The sequence below is a fragment of the Oncorhynchus mykiss genome, chromosome 19 (genome assembly GCF_057628025.1).
Source record: "Oncorhynchus mykiss isolate SJ-2025 chromosome 19, ASM5762802v1, whole genome shotgun sequence".
NCBI classification, from domain to species: Eukaryota; Metazoa; Chordata; class Actinopteri; order Salmoniformes; family Salmonidae; genus Oncorhynchus; species Oncorhynchus mykiss.
Genome location: NC_143040.1, coordinates 49458355 through 49475074, shown reverse-complemented (window position 1 = coordinate 49475074; position 16720 = coordinate 49458355). Strand labels below are relative to the sequence as shown.

Here is a 16720-nt window from a genome sequence, read left to right as displayed (position 1 = left end):
GAGTTCAACAGCCGTCTTAGCCTGCCCTCTGCTGGACAGTAAGGTGTAATGCTCTACAAACCATGCAATGAAAACCAATATTTCATGGAAATAATGAAAGTGAGGAATGGTTACTCACAGACAATGGATGAATTGAATGTGAATACCTGAAATGAAAATTTTCACAAGGGGTTGTTAAAGACCACCATGATGTATTGGCACATTTTTGTCCCTGAATGCCATTTCAACGAACTCTTGAGTGGGGCAAGGCACTGCATCTCAGTGCTTAAGGCTTCACTACAGACACCCTAGTTCGAATCCAGGCTGTATCACAACCGACCGTGATTGGGAGTTCTATAGGGTGGCGCACAATTGGCTCAGTGTTGTCCGGGTTTGGCTGGTGTAGGCCGTCATTGTAAATAAGAATATGTTCTTAACTGACTTGCCTGGTTAAATAAAGGTTAAATAAAAAAAATGAAGACATATCTCTCTCTGTAATGTTTTTATGTCTGACTGAACACACTGACACCTACAATATACAAATACATCTGTATTCAGGTTAGTCATTCTGTGGTGATCATTGTGAAACAGATGAACCCACACTATCCTATCTGTCACTTTTATCTCATCACTCTCCTCTTTTTATAAGGGCAGGTAAAGCTGTTGTTTATGACAGCCTTTATCCCTGAGATGTGTAAGAGCCGTGTTAAAAGCTTTGTCTTTTACGACCATCTCTCTTCCCTGGGATGTGGCCTCTTTATTTGAAGCAGCTGAAAGAGAGAGATGTGGGGCGCTGACATTTGGCAGAGAAGGGTGAGAGGTCATGTCTAACACTAATAACAACCAGACTTTGATCATGACATTTATGGATGGACTAAACTCCCCTAAAACACACCACATAGAGAGAGATAGACAGAGGGGAGAGAAATAGAGAGAACAAGAGAGAGAAAAGAATGACAGTTTGCACCGAATGTGAAAAAAATGGAGACCCACAGAGAGTGGGGTCAAGGGAGTTTGGAAATGAGGGCAGAGGGAGAGTGAGTGTGTCAGATGAAGATATTCAGAGACAGAGGGTGCAAGTAGGGTTAAGACTGGAGGGGAGTTAGGACCAATACATGAGTTTCAAGGTCATAATTTGTGGTTGCTGGTGACTTTTATAGGTTATAGGTCCTCTGAGGCTCTCAGAAGAAAACTCTCATGCCTTTTCATTATTAGAACTCAGCATAAATCAACTCCACATCTCCCATCCTTTTAATTCACATTAAAAGCCCCGTTGTTTCTCCTATGTCTTGCAGCTCATGGCCATGTGCGTTTAGATCTTCACAGCTGTGCCAGGTGAGCTAAGATTTTTCTCACACAAGAACTGTACAAAAGACCTCAGGGATGAACTACTGAGACTAGATAGCTAAATACTCAGAATGGAGCCTGCAAGCTAAGTGTGAAGTTTAAGAATGTGTAGCTCGAGTTATTCACACTCTCTGTTCATCACAAGAGGGTGCTATTTGATTATTTATTTACAGTGCCTTCAGAAAGTATTCCACATTTATTGTTACAGCCTGAATTTAAAATGAATTAAATTGAGATTTTGTGTCACTGGCCTACAGACAATAACCAATAATGTCAAAGTGGAATTATGTTTTTCGAAATTATTACAAATTAATTAAATTAAAAGCTAATGTATGCAATGAGTGTTTAACATGATTTTTGAAAGACTACCTCATCTCTGTTCGCCAAACATACCATTTATGTAAGGTCCCTCAGTCAAGCAGTGAATTTCAAACACAGGTTCAACCACAAAGACTTGGGACGTTTTTGGTAGATGGGTAAAAATACAAAATAAACAGATAATTGAATATCCGTTTCACCATGAGGCCAATTGCGACTTTAAAATAGCTACAGAGTTTAATGGCTGTGATAAGAGAAAACTGAAGATGGATCAACAACGTAGTTACTCCACAATACTAACCTAAATGACAGAGTGAAAAGAAGGAAGTCTGTACAGAATAAAAATATTGCAAAACAAACATCCTGTTTGCAATACCGCACTAACGCAAAACTGAGAAAAAAAAAATCTAATAAATGAACTTTATGTCATGAATACAAAGCGTTATGTTTGGACTTAACGTTACCCAGAAAGACTCGCTGCCAACGATGATTCTAACATTAATCAGGGGTGTAATTTAATACATTTGCAAACATTTCTAAAAACATGTTTTCACTTTCTCATTATGGGGTATTGTGTCTAGATGGATGGGAGAGAAAAAATAATACATTTAATAAATGTTGAATTCAGGATGTAACAACAAAATGTGGAATAAGTCAATGGGTATGAATACTTTCTGAAGGCACTGTATCTGCTGAGGACAGGTGAGTCATTTTGATACCTGCATGCTTTGAGGCAACCCTAAGCACAGCGGTGCACCATGGTAGTTATAGTCGTAATGTACTTTCTAACAGTATTATATTAATCCTTGACAGTAACCGAGGAGACTACAATATCTAACATACTGGCAAGACCTTTTACAGTTGCATGCAGGTAGCAATCAAATTTGTCAGAACAAAATGTAAACACATTGAGAAAGAAGAAACTTTACAGGGAAATCATTGTTGCTACTTCTGGTAGGCTACTTCCTTTTTACGGAACTTCTTTGAAGATCTTCTTTGAAGAAGGTCGTTCTTCAGGACGTGCGAGCTTTCTGTTTTAGTTCACTTCAGCTGGGGTGTTTCGGAAGGCAAAGACACACATTTGACCAGGAAAGTGCTCAGGACCAAGGGTCAAGAGCACTGTGAGAACGCATCACCTGAAGATGGCAAATGACAAGAGCAACGCGTTTGAATCGCTTTAGGACGCAACATTGGACTCCAATTCAGTCAACGATATTGATGTATATTCTTTAGAAATTATATCAGCAAATAAGAATGCTTTGCATGCATGTTAAATCCATAGCGTATTTTTAATTTTAGTTAAGTTTATATTGTTTTTACTTTTTTCTTTAGAGGAACAATATCATGAAGTTTAACGGGTATCTAAAGGTTAGAATTGGTGAGGCGTTGGACCTCAAACCAACTACTTTTTCCCTTCGCCATTCTACAATGTTCAACAAAACAGCTCCCACTTTGGACCCTTACATTGTGATAAAGGTGGATGAGTACAAAATTGGACAGACGCATACAAAGCAGAAAACCAACATGCCAACTTACAACGAAGAGTTCTGCCTCAATGTCAACGACGGCAAGCATATAGAGTTGGCTGTATTTCACGATGCGCCCATAGGGTATGACGATTTTGTTGCTAACTGCACATTTCAATTTGAGGACCTGATGAAAACCTTGAACACAGAAGAGACTTTTGAAGGATGGGTGAGTAGCTAAGTCCTGGGCAGTTGGCACTGTGAGGATGGATAGGGATGTGGTTGACATGCTTGCCTGACACACTTTTATCCTCTTGGCAATTCGGGATAAAAGCTTAATTAATATAGTCAGACTGTAAGACACATACAGTCATTAAAGGGAGTCGAAATACACTGATCATGCTTTTTTTTTACTCTTTAGTAGTTCCCTTGGAACTTTTGCGGATTTGCATATACAGGTATTCCCGTAAATAATTGGTCCAAATGTCACAACATTTCTAAATAGTTTGAAATAAAAATGATTTTCATGCAGTTCCACATGTGTACTTAGAGGAATAAAAGTGAATATATCTACAAATTGGCCCGTAACTCCACTTATACAACAAGATAGGCCTAGTACTACAGCCGTGGCCAAAAGTTTTGAGAATGACACAAATGTTAATTTCCACAAAATGTGCTGCTTTCAGTGTCTTTAGATATTTTTGTCAGATGTTACTATGGAATACTGAAGTATAATTACAAGCATTTCATAAGTGTCAAAGGCTTTTATTGACAATTACATGAAGTTGATGCAAAGAGTCAATTATTTGCAGTGTTGACCCTTCTTTTTCAAGACCTCTGCAATCCGCCCTGGCATGCTGTCAATTAACTTCTGGGCCACATCCTGACTGATGGCAGCCCATTCTTTCATAATCAATGCTTGGAGTTTGTCAGAATTTGTGGGGTTTTGTTTGTCCACCCGCCTCTTGAGAATTGACCACAAGTTCTCAATGGGATTAAGGTCTGGGGAGTTTCCTGGCCATTGGGCCATGGACCCAAAATATCTATGTTTTGTTCCCTGAGCCACTTAGTTATCACTTTTGCCTTATGGCAAGGTGCTCCATCATGCTGAAAAAGGCATTGTTTGTCACCAAACTGTTCCTGGATGGTTGGGAGAAGTTGCTCTCGGAGGATGTGTTGCTACCATTCTTTATTCATGGCTGTGTTCTTAGGCAAAATTGTGAGTGAGCTCCCTTGACTGAGAAGCAACCCACACATGAATGGTCTCAGGATGCTTTACTGTTGGCATGACACAGGACCGATGGTAGCGCTCACCTTGTCTTATTCGGACAACCTTTTGCCGGATGCCCCAAACAATCAGAAAGGGGATTCATCAGAGAAAATGACTTTACCCCAGTCCTCAGCAGTCCAATCCCTGTACCCTTTGCAGAATATCAGTCTGACCCTGATGTTTTTCCTGGAGAGAAGTGGCTTCTTTGCTGCCCTTCTTGACACCAGGCCATCCTCCAAAAGTCTTCGCCTCACTGTGCGTGCAGATGCACTCACACCTGCCTGCTGCCATTCCTGAGCAAGCTCTGTACTGGTGGTGCCCCGATCCTGCAGCTGAATCAACTTTAGGAGACGGTCCTGGCGCTTGCTGGACTTTCTTGGGCGCCCTGAAGCCTTCTTCACAACAATTGAACCGCTCTCCTTGAAGTTCTTGATGAGCCGATAAATGGTTGATTTAGGTGCAATCCTACTGGCAGCAATATCCTTGCCTTTGAAGCCCTTTTTGTGCAATGCAATGATGACGGCACGTGTTTCCGTACATGTAACCATGGTTGACAGAGGAAGAACAATGATTCCAAGCACCACCCTCAGTTTGAAGCTTCCAGTCTGTTATTCAAACTCAATCAGCTTGACAGAGTGATCTCCAGCCTTGTCCTCGTCAAAACACTCACACCTGTGTTAATGAGAGAATCACTGACATGATGTCAGCTGGTCCTTTTGTGGAAGGGCTGAAATGCATGGACATTTTGGGGGGAGGGGGGATTCAGTTCATTTGCATGGCAAAGAGGGACTTTGCAATTAATTGCAATTCATCTGATCACTCTTCATAACATTCTGGAGTATATGCAAATTGCCATCATACAAACTGAGGCAGCAGACTGTGAAAATTAATATTTGTGTCATTCTCAAAACTTTTGGCCACGACTGTACACATTGTTTAAGCAGAGTTCATGTAGACATTGGCAATTCAAATTCAGGGACTTTTCAAGCACTTAATAATTTATATAATTGTACATATAGGGCCTAATACAGAACCTAACACCCCCCCCCCCCCCAAAAAAAAAAATGCAGAGTGTAAAAAAAATAATAGGCCATTACCACTTTAAGAATGCTTTTTAAAAACCTTGCCAATGTATTGATACTCAAATTATTATTGCATTCTAAAATATGTGAGAATAATGTGGACATTGCCTGACTGTAGCCTATGTGGCTGACGCAGGCCATGGATAGTGGTAGCCTTAACCTCACCATCGCTGTTTTTATAATGAGAAAGTGCCCCAATACCAGTTCCCCAAAAAAACAGTTCCCCTATTTATATGGAATGCCAACTCGAAGCCAACATTAGATGTCGTCATAATAACCACACGTGGTTTTACCACAGCGGAGAAGCCCAACACCCTTCAAATGAACCGGTGAGAAACAAATGAAAGTGGCCTCATTTCTCTCATATAAACGGTTCAAAAAAAAATTTCACAGATCAATATAAGCGACCAGTAATTACAATAACTTTTCAAGCACCATATTGAGGAAATGTCTGATTTTTCAAGGTAGGCCTATTCCAGTAGCCTACTTGAATTTCTGAGCTCCGAATTCAAGTTAAAGTACAGTAGCTTAGCCTACTTCAAGCTCCTTGCAAATTGCAGGTGTAACATGGAAACCAAAATGTATTTGTCATGTTATTTCATTACCAGATCATGTTGTGAAGAAGCCCACTAGGCTACGTCATTTGTTGTCATTATATCCAGAATAATGAATAGGAATAGCGTTGGGTGCAAGCAGTAGACTTGGTGTCCAATCCGAGGCACAACAACATATGAAGCTGACTGAAAAACATGAACTCATAAGTATAGCCTGATGCTTTTTCTTTTAAATCTAAGAAGTCGCTACTGTTAATCAAGCAGACAACAACAGAGGATCAATGTCAGTTGCTAAGGATATTAGATCCAATGTGGTATAAGGCACAACTGTCTTCCACAGCATATTCTGGACATTCCTCAGAAACACCTTTTTTTTCCAGCACTTGGGCTGTTGTTTCATCGCATGCACCATCACAACAGCTGTTCATCACTTGACTCTCAATTGGAAAATTCCTTCCTGGATCAGATGATGATGTGTGCAAATCTCATGGCTTAACTAATCAGCTGCACACCAAATGTTCCTCCAACAAGTATTTTGCATAATTATTGAAGAACCACGTCAATGACAGTATCAGTTTAGGTTTTAAGTATTAAGATAAGGTGACTCTTTTGGCTAGAAGCATTCCATTTTGAAATGTATAGCCTACATTATTTTCGATTTGTGTGCCTGTAAACTCTTTGCACCCAATAATAGATGTAAATGTAACATAGCTGCACTGCATTTCTAAGATCTGTCTGAAAGGGAGATCCAGGATTCTTAGGGGTTCAAGATGAATGTCTTATTTAACTGATTAATGCTTAATATGATATAACAACTTACATGCCGTAAATGCAAGGACAGAAAAGGTCATGTTTTATGTCACATGATTTTGGACAAGTTCGTCAAGACACCAACCACGATAAAGGGTTAAAAAACTTGTGAATTTTATTGACCATGGCTATGATCCCCCTTATATCTTAATGTAATTACATGAAAAAGGTTGGCAGATTATTATCAGTGACTTATCAACAGTTGTAACAAGTTATTCAGTGTAGGAAATCTTCACTGGTACCCTAGTTTATAGAAAAGCCCCATACACATTCCATAATGTACTGTATGTTGATAAACTGATGCCAGGACCCATGGAACACAATATTCTTCTTGTCGACCTGCATCGTTTACACTCATTCTGCCATTCCTTTTCCAGTCCTTTCTGTACAGGGCAAGTGATATCCAAGGCATGCAGATCCCATAGTCTCCATTTCCCATAAGAATCTTCAGCAGCTCGTTATAGGTGGCATCTTGGTGGATACCTCTGTGTATTTAACTTAAGCCTGTCAGAAAGTCAAAGGTGACATCACCAAGAGGTATTTGTATTTATTAGGGATCCCCATCATCTGTTGCCAAGGCAGCAGCTACTCTTCCTGGGGTCCAGACACATTAAGTCACTTACATTACACATAAAACAAAAGATAAAACAGGACAACATATAACGTTATTACACCACCACATATCTACAATACAACATGTATAATACCGCCATAGAACAATATTACAATGTATGTTTGTGTAGAGTGCGTGTTCTATGTGTGTGTCTGTACCTGTGTGTGTGTGTGTCTCTTCAGTCCCCGCTGTTCCATAAGATGTTTTTGTCTGTTTTTACATCTGATTCTACTGCTTACATGAGTTACCTGATGTGGAATAGAGTTCCATGCAGTCATGGCTGTATGTTGTAAAGTGCACCTCCCATAGTCTGTTCTTGACTTGGGGATTGTGAAGAGACCTCTGGTGGCATGTCTTGTGGGGTATGCATGGCTGTCCAAGCTGTGTGCTAGTAGTTTAAACAGACACCTCAGTGCATTCAGCTTGTCAACGCTTCTTACAAAAACAACTAGTGATGAAGTCAAGAGATTGACATGCATATCGTTGTTAGCTCCCCGTCTACATTTAAGGGTCATCCGTGCTGCCCTGTTCCGAGCCAATTGCACATGACGACACGACTGAACAGTAGTCCAGGTGTGACACAACTAGGGCCTGTCGTGCCTGCTTTGTTGATAGTGTTGTTAAGAAGGCAGATCAGCGCTTTATTATGGACAGACTTCTCCCCATCTTAGCTACTGTTGTATCAATATGTTTTGACCATGACAATTTACAATTCAGGATTACTCCAAGCAGTTAAGTCATCTTAACTTGCTAAATTTCCACATTATTCATTACAAGATTTTAGTTGAAGTACAGCGTTTCGTGGATGATTTGTCCCAAATACAATGCTTTTAGTTTTTGAAATATTTAGGACTAACTTATTCCATGCCACCCATTCTGAATTTAACTGCAGCTCTTACGTGTTGCAGTCATTTCAGTCACTGTAGTAGCTGACGTGTATAGTGTTGAGTCATCTGCATACATAGACACTGTCTCAAAGCCAGTGGCATGTGGTTAGTAAATATTGAAAAAAGTAAGGGGCCTAGATAGCTGCCCTGGGGAAATCCTGATTCTAAATGGATTATGTTGGCGAGGTTTCCATTAAAGAACACCCTCTGTGTTCTGTTAGACAGGTAACTCTTTATCCACAATATAGCAGGGGGTGTAAAGCCATAACACATACGTTTTTCCAGCAGCAGACGATGATCGATAATGTCAAAAGCTGCACTGAAGTCTAACAAACAGTCCCCACAATATTTTTATAATCAATTTCTTTCAGCCATTCATCAGTCATTTGTGTAAGTTCTGTACTTGTTGAATGTCCTTCCCTATAAGCATGCTGAAAGTCTGTTGTAAATTTGTTTACTGTAAAATAGCATTGTATCTGGTCAAACACAATTTTTTTCAAAAACTTTACTACGGGTTGGAAACAGGCTGATTGGTCGGCTGTTAGAGCCAGTAAAGGGGGCTTTACTATTCTAAGGTAGCAGAATGACCTTTGCTTCCCTCCAGGCCTGAGGGCACACACTTTCTAGTAGGCCTTAAATTAAAGATATGGCAAATAGGAGTTGCAATATTGTCCGCTATTATCCTCAGTAATTTTGCATCCAAGTTGTCAGACCCCGGTGGCTTGTCATTGTTGATAGATAACAATAATAACCACACATGCCTCTGTCGTGCTAACTATGCCTCCCGGTAGCAGTATGTGAAGTATTGCATTGTAAAGTATGCTGGAAACCACAACTAATCTAATTCCTGTGACTTGCATGTACAAACAAGCTGAAGTGTGATAATACCCTATCTTAGGGCATGTCATATACAGATGCTAATGTGATGGTATCAAGAGCTGGTATTACTCTCCACGTTTGTCTTTGGTTGATGTGTGTTGCTTTCGAGGTTACACCCTCTGTATACCATAGTAGGCTACTACTGGTTTGGAATTTGTCTGTCACTGGAGAGAGAATTTCCCTCTGCAACAGTTTCGCTCATCTGGTTTACTTTCAGGTCCTAGAGGAGTAAACAAAAATGTGATTGGTGTGTAACCTGAACTTGTACATGCCTGGGACAGGTCGATCTGGTAACGTATGTGCGCCTTGAGACTCAACGCCCTCCAGTGGCTATCTGGCCTTCTTATTATCTCGCATGGTCATGCAATACAGTGGTCTGCCATACTCAAAAACTCACCTGTGTCATGGTGCCCAAAAGCTGTTAACAGACAGCTCACTCCTCTTGAAAAGTAGAATCTGAGCTAGATTTTTTTGTAAAGCTTCCACCAGGAACCAACCAATGAAGGCCAGAGTCAAGTACAGTGGGTGTGTCTGTGAGGTTTGGCAGAAATGTGTGCACAGCCTGGCTTCACTCTTTTACGAGATGCAGCCTTGAAAATACTCATCTGATAGATCTGAACTGTGAGACCAGGGTGACGTGTTCACTGCCGATATAGCGACGTGACCCGCGGTGTTTGTCATTATACCCTGATGAAGACAGCTTGGCTGTGGAAGTGTTGGTTAGTAAATGATTGCATCTGAGCTCCTAGAGCGTGCAGCTCTCCTTTTCTTTTTCAAGTACTCTACTCCGCTGGCCAAAACCTAAACAGGTGTGCGTTTCTTCCAGCTCAAGATCTGAACTGAGACTTGTTTTGCTTCGTTAACTCTCAGATGAAGTGCTTGGGGCCCTATACCTATGACGTGTAGAGTAGGGCACAGGCCTCCACACGCCCACACCACTGTTGTTGAAGGTTTCCCACCGTCTGCTTTACGCTCAAAGGCTCCCAAGTCTTTTCCCATCTCATCTCCCTTGTTTTATAGCTTCTCTTGGTTCAGAGCCAAGGACAGCACTTTCTCATCGGTGTTCCTCTCTAATCAGTACAATGTTGCATATTAAACACAATACTTCAGTGTCTTTGATCTAAGGGCTCACACACACACACACACACACACACACACACACACACACACACATACACACATGGGTGGATAGGTTTCTTTATCTAAACAAGTAGCAGTATGAGGCTTTAACCTCAAGAGAGCAGCTCAAAATAGAAGCATGCAGTCATATCTGTTGTCTCATGGGCCTGCGGCTCAGCCTTACAGTATGTGCCATCCACCCACTCCTCTCACACCCCACTCACAGCCTTAACACTGGAGGGAAGATTCCACTAAGACCCACAATTTTACACCTGTGATGACTTCATTAGTGTTCTGTGTTGAACCATCCTTCAGGTTCATCTTGACAGTCTTGTCTCTGCTTTAAGCAGAAGTGGATGGAATAGACTCAGTTTAACTGTAAATGTTTGTCAGGAACTATCGCTCCTCCCCCGGAAAAAAAAGTACTTCCCCTTACTGCCGTGTGGTACTCAGTCAGACAAAGTTCCTGCTTTTTAAATTTAGTATGGTCGTGTCAGCATCAAAGCCTGATTTAGTCTGAACTCTTCTGTCTTCATCTGACTCTGGAGTTCTGTTTGCCTCGGTTGATTCCCTGAAGACACAGGTCCAGCGTTCTCAGAGAAAGAGAACAGGACAGTAATGGGTGACAGTAGGCTAATAGTTTACACAAAGGAAACATGCGTGGAGGGTGATGCCATGTTAAGGAGAGAGGTGGAATTATCATGATCTTACATCTGATGGTGTACTTAGTCTGGGGTTTTACATGTCCTTATGTTTGAGCCTCAGCAGTAGAATGTGTTATGTTAGAGATATGCCCTCCTCATAGCAATACAGAATGATATAACTGACCAAGAATATTGAATGGAGAGACAGGCTGGTAGAGATGACTGAATCAGGATGGAGATGCTCTTGCAGTATCAGCCCAGTCATGTCACTTTTGTCATGGGTTGTCAAGATTTTCCATTGGGGGGGGGGGGGTCTGTCTGACTAGAACAGTGTCTGCAGTTTGCTGTAAGTAACCCCAGTTTCAATGAAGTGGTTAGTGCATGGCCTCTGCAGCAGTGGAGCTCTTTTCAGGTTTCTGACTGTGTCTTATGTCTATTGTCTGTCTCTGGCCGTATGTCTTCTTTATGCTGATGCCTATGTCTGTGTGAGATAGATGTTATTTTGAGTGAAGCAGGGTGTCATTTACTGAAGCTAGCTAAACAAGCTGGACCGGCTCTCTAGTCTCTCTTCCACATTGCTCACATTCTCCCCACATTACATACACACTCAACCATTCACAACACACGCACCTACACGCTACATACCGGTATGTTAAACAAGGATCTAACATCATGTCTACACACATTTACATACCTATAACACACTCCCCCTACGCCTTGCATAGGGGAGAGTGGGGTAAATTGAGCCATGTTTTTCATTGAGTCACTCCGTCAAGTGAAATATAATATTCTTTCTGACAAAGATATTTACACATACTGTATTTCAGGATGTTGTGTATCCCTGGAAATAATCACAATTCATGTAAACAGTACAGTTTTGACAACAAGCTTGTCCAAAAAGAGAGGTATCTTGGCACAACATGTATGGGGTAAGTTGAGCGCCGGACAGGGTAAGTTAAGTCACCTACAAATTCCTCTACTGAAGAAATAGTTCCACTACCTTTTTAAAACCATGTCTATCTTTATTTCCCAAGCACAATTTAACACAGTCACTAGGCTTATTAACACCTACTGTAACAAACACTTTGTACTTTGTTTGTACACTTTTATTGTTACCTCATATCCCAGCGATAATGCCTTGCATTACGCCTGGGAAACAAAAACAAATCTATTTGCTCAACTTGCCATTGGCTCAACTTACCCCAAGGCAAACATTTAACCCACACAACTTCAAGGATGCACTTTCATGCTAGGTTTAGGACCTCATATTGAAGCTTTGAGACCCAGACTGATGTATAACACAATCTTAAAATGATCTACTTTGATTTAGATACCAGCATCATGAAACCTCTAACACAATAAATTAATTTGACTTGGTGAAAAGCAGTTTTTTTGGACCTAACTCACTTTTCCCATGTTTTTTTTCCTCCGTGAAATGATGGTCTCTTCCTAAATATTTGTGTATAGTTTCCTAGAAAAAAGAGTGTCTCAACTTACCCCTTTGGCTCAACTTACCCCTATCTCCCCTACAATAAATATAGGTTATATTGCATTACATATGTTGGTTTGGGAGTTACCTGGTTGGTTGGGAGTCACATGGTTAGCTTTTACTCATTGAGTAGTCTCGTCTAATGTCTAGTCTCCTGTGTTTGTGTGCAGGTGGACCTGGAGCCAGAGGGCAAGGTGTTCATCCTCATAACACTCAATGGCTCCTTCATTGATGGTAAGGATTTTTCATTGTGTATATCACACCAACCATCTATCTATTTCATCCATAGATAGTATTGCCATCTCCCTCCCTCTCTGTTCGTATCTTTTTATTTCTCTTACACTAAGATGGCACACATTCTTTCAAGTCCTTAAATATTCAGTAACACTTTGTTCTGTTCGACATAATGTACAGTAAGTCCCTCCTCCCTCTAAAGTTAATTGTCTGTCTGCTTTAACACAGCCCCTGATGCAGCTGATTACTTACAGGCTGTCAGACACAGATATTCAGCATCACAGAAACCTGTTTGTGTGTGCGTTCATGCATGTGTGTCGTGTGACTGACTTACTGTAAGTCATACTGCAGGTGCTTTGAATCTTGAATCTTATCGGCTTCTTTGTTTCCTTTCCGATAGAACATTGTTGCTTTAATCATTCATATTTGATCCTCTGTTCTCTGTCGGACAGACATACTCCCCTCCGGGTCGTTCCATTTAATTTCAGCAAGACATCTCAGATTTTTCCAAAAACGTTTCTGTAGTTAGAAACAGAAAAGATTAGCATTCCTACAATATTATTTTGTTGAAATATAATTTGACCTCTGATAATTTTTTGTTGTTGCCATTTGTAGGATTCATATAATATTCAATAAATATAGTACCTAATATCCGATTTGGACCAAACGTTTTTTCTAACAGTGAGTAAGACACGAGTAATCTAAATAAATTGTCAAAAATCACCCACGCACCCCCCCATCCCACGGCCATCCCAACCCAACAATGAGTATCAGTTCTCTGTGCTTGACAAGTAGTATTGGGCTGCTGCTCGGAGTATTGTTTCTTCATCTTATCTTATGCATTCTCCGTGAAATTGTTGATGTTTTTCTTTCTGCTCAGAGAAATTGGTTATTGAAGTTGTTAGCTTTAAGTCCCATCCTACATCCTGATATTACCAGGTATTGACCACTAGATGGTGCTGTTCCTACTATTAGGTGATTTGTTTTAAAGGGGATTTTTTTGAATGACTTCATCTCTGTACCCTACATAAACAATTTTCTGTAAGGTCCCTCAATCGAGCAGTGAATTTCAAACACAGATTAAAATACTAGGGAGGTTTTCCAATGCCTCGCAAAGAAGTGCACATATTGGTAGATAGGTACATAAAAAAAAGCAGACATTGAATATCCCTTTAAGCATGGTGAAGTTATTAATTACACTTTGGATGGTCTATCAATACACCCAGTCACCACAAAGATAACTCAGTTCCCAGTGAGGAAGGAAACCGCTCAGGGATTTCACCATGAGGCCAATGGTGCCTTTAAAACAGTTACAGAGTTTAATAAATGTGATAGGAGAAAACTATGGGTATACTTGTAATCGTTAAGGACTGAGGAGTTTTTCAGGATAAAAAAATAAATGGAATGGAGTCAAGTACAGGCAAAATCCTAGAGGAAAACCTGGTTCAGTGTACTTTCCACCAGACACTGGGAGATGAATTCACTTTTCAGCAGGACAATAACCTAAATCACAAGGCCAAATCTAAACTGCTTACCAAGAAGACAGTGAATGGTTGTGAGTGGCTGAGTTACAGTTTTGACTTAAATCTGCTTGAAAATCGATGACAAGACCTGAAAATTATCTAGCAAAGATCAACAACCAATTTGATAGAGCTTGAAGAATTTTGAAAAGAATAATGGGTAAATGTTGCACAATCCAGATGTGGAAAGCTCTTAGAGACTTACAGTACCCAGAAAGACTCACAGCTGTAATCACTGCCAAAGGTGATTCAAACGTATTGATTTAGGGGGTGGAATACTTATCTAATCAAGATGTATTACTGTCTTATTTATTTATTAAAATAATAAAAAATCTTCCACTTTTTCAGAGTTTTGTGTAGATTTTTGACAATTTAAAAAAAATTAAATGCATTTAATCCCACTTTGTAACACAGTAAAAGGTGGAAAAAGCCCAAAGTTAGCATTTGAAACAGTGGCCAACAAAACCAAAGCATGGGTTGCTGTCATACCTTGTCAATAGACTGCTTATTGGCAGGGGTTGGATTCAGGGAACCGAAAATCAGATTTCTTTTTTTTTTTGGAGGAACAGAACGAAAACTAAGAACGAAAGTGATCTATACTGTTCCGGAACAGGGCCGTTATATTAAAAGCATGGGAACCGGTTAATAACGTCCTTTTTTCCCCTAGTCCCACAAGAAAATGCAACAAAGCGCCTATGCAAAGCCTGCCAGCTGAAAATCTTGCCAGAGTGTGTAGGCAACCTGTTCCCTGCCCTCCCTCCAAAGCATGCATAGTCTACTGTAGCTACTGACGTTACAGGCGAGATTCAGAAATTAGAGAGAGAGATTTTTAATTTGAGAACAATGGATTTACTTTTTCATTGCTAGTTAAGTATAATATAACATTTCACATTGGATTTATTAAGTACAAAAAAGTAAAACTTGTTTTTATTTTAATTCTGGTGCCGCTCTGTACACACAAGCTTGTTAGCTAGCTCTGGTCTAGCTCTCAAACTCTAAGCAACATTATGTGTAATTTAATAGAACTGAATCATTATCAAGGGTAATGATTTGGTCCAGCTTTAGTTAAGCCAACTTTCTGAAGTTCAAAGACGTTCCTTCACAGAAGCCGTTCCTCTATAGGTATAATTCTGTGGGCCTAACTCAGATAATACATGTCATAGCAACAAGATGCCCAGCGCCCTCCTCACCACAAAATTTAAATCGCATGTTGCACCCTACACTACACTTGTCTGTCCAATGCATATACAGTTGAAGTCGGAAGTGTACATACACCTTAGCCAAATACATGTAAACTCAGTTTTTCATAATTCCTGACATTTAATCCTAGTAAAAATTCCCTGCCCTGTCAGTTAGGATCACCACTTTATTTTAAGAATGTGAAATGTCAGAGAAATATTTATTTCAGCTTTTATTTCATCATATTCCCAGTGGGTCAGAAGTGTACATACACTCAATTAGTATTTGGTAGCATTGCCTTTAAATTGTTTAACTTGGGTCAAACGTTTCGGGTAGCCTTCCACAAGCTTCCCACAATAAGTTGAGTGAATTTTGTCCCATTCCTCCTGACAGAGCTGGTATAACTGAGTCAGGTTTGTAGGCCTCCTTGCTCACACACTCTTTTTCAGTTCTGCCCACAATTTTTTTTATAGGATTGAGGTCAGGGCTTTGTGATGGCCACTCCAATACATTGACTTTGTTGTCCTTAAGCCATTTTGCCACAACTTTGGAAGTATGCTTGAGGTCATTGTCCATTTGGGAGACCCATTTGCGACCAAGCTTTAACTTTCTGACTGATGTCTTGAGATGCTGCTTCAATATATCCACATAATTTTCCTGCCTCATGATGCCATCTACTTTGTGAAGTGCACCAGTCCCTCCTGCAGCAAAGCACCCCCACAACACGATGCTGCCACCCCCGTGTTTCACGGTTGGGATGGTGTTCGTCGGCTTGCAAGCCTCCCCCTTTTCCCTCCAAACATAACGATGGTCATTATGGCCAAAGTTAAATTTTTGTTTCATCAGACCAGAGGACATTTCTCCAAAAAGTACAATCTTTGTCTCCATGTGCAGTTGCAAACTGTAGTCTAGCTTTGTTTATGGCTGTTTTGGAGCAGTGGCTTCTTCCTTGCTGAGCGGCCTTTCAGGTTATATTGATATAGGACTCGTTTTACTGTGGATATTGATACTTTTGTAACCTGTTTCCTCCAGCATCTTCACAAGGTCCTTTGCTGTTGTTCTGGGATTGATTTGCACTTTTCACACAAAAATAGGTTCATTTCTTGGAGACAGAACGCGTCTCCTTCCTGAGCGGTATGACTGCTGCGTGCTCCTATGGTGTTTATACATGCATACTATTGTTTGTACAGATGAACGTGGTACCTTCAGGCGTTTGGAAGTTGCTTTTATTTTGATTTTGCCATGATGTCAAGCATAGAGGCACTGGGTTTGAAGGTAGGCCTTGAAATACATCCACAGGTACACCTCCAATTGACTCAAATGAGCTTAT

The 16720-nt window shown here is 40.5% G+C and overlaps 1 protein-coding gene across 2 annotated transcripts in view; it reads left to right on the top strand.

Annotated features, from left to right (window-relative positions):
• The first annotated feature begins 2338 nt into the window (after nucleotides 1-2338).
• Nucleotides 2339-16720, top strand: part of LOC110497835 (protein kinase C eta type) — a 34215-nt gene continuing 19833 nt past the window's right edge. For both annotated transcript variants that reach the window (XR_016488966.1, XM_036954802.2), the window contains exons 1-2: nucleotides 2339-3339; nucleotides 12628-12691. Coding sequence is in view for 1 of the 2 variants with exons in the window: in XM_036954802.2 (XP_036810697.2) it covers nucleotides 2989-3339; nucleotides 12628-12691 (415 nt within the window). In the remaining variant the exon portion in view is untranslated. The remainder of the gene's footprint in view (nucleotides 3340-12627; nucleotides 12692-16720) is intronic.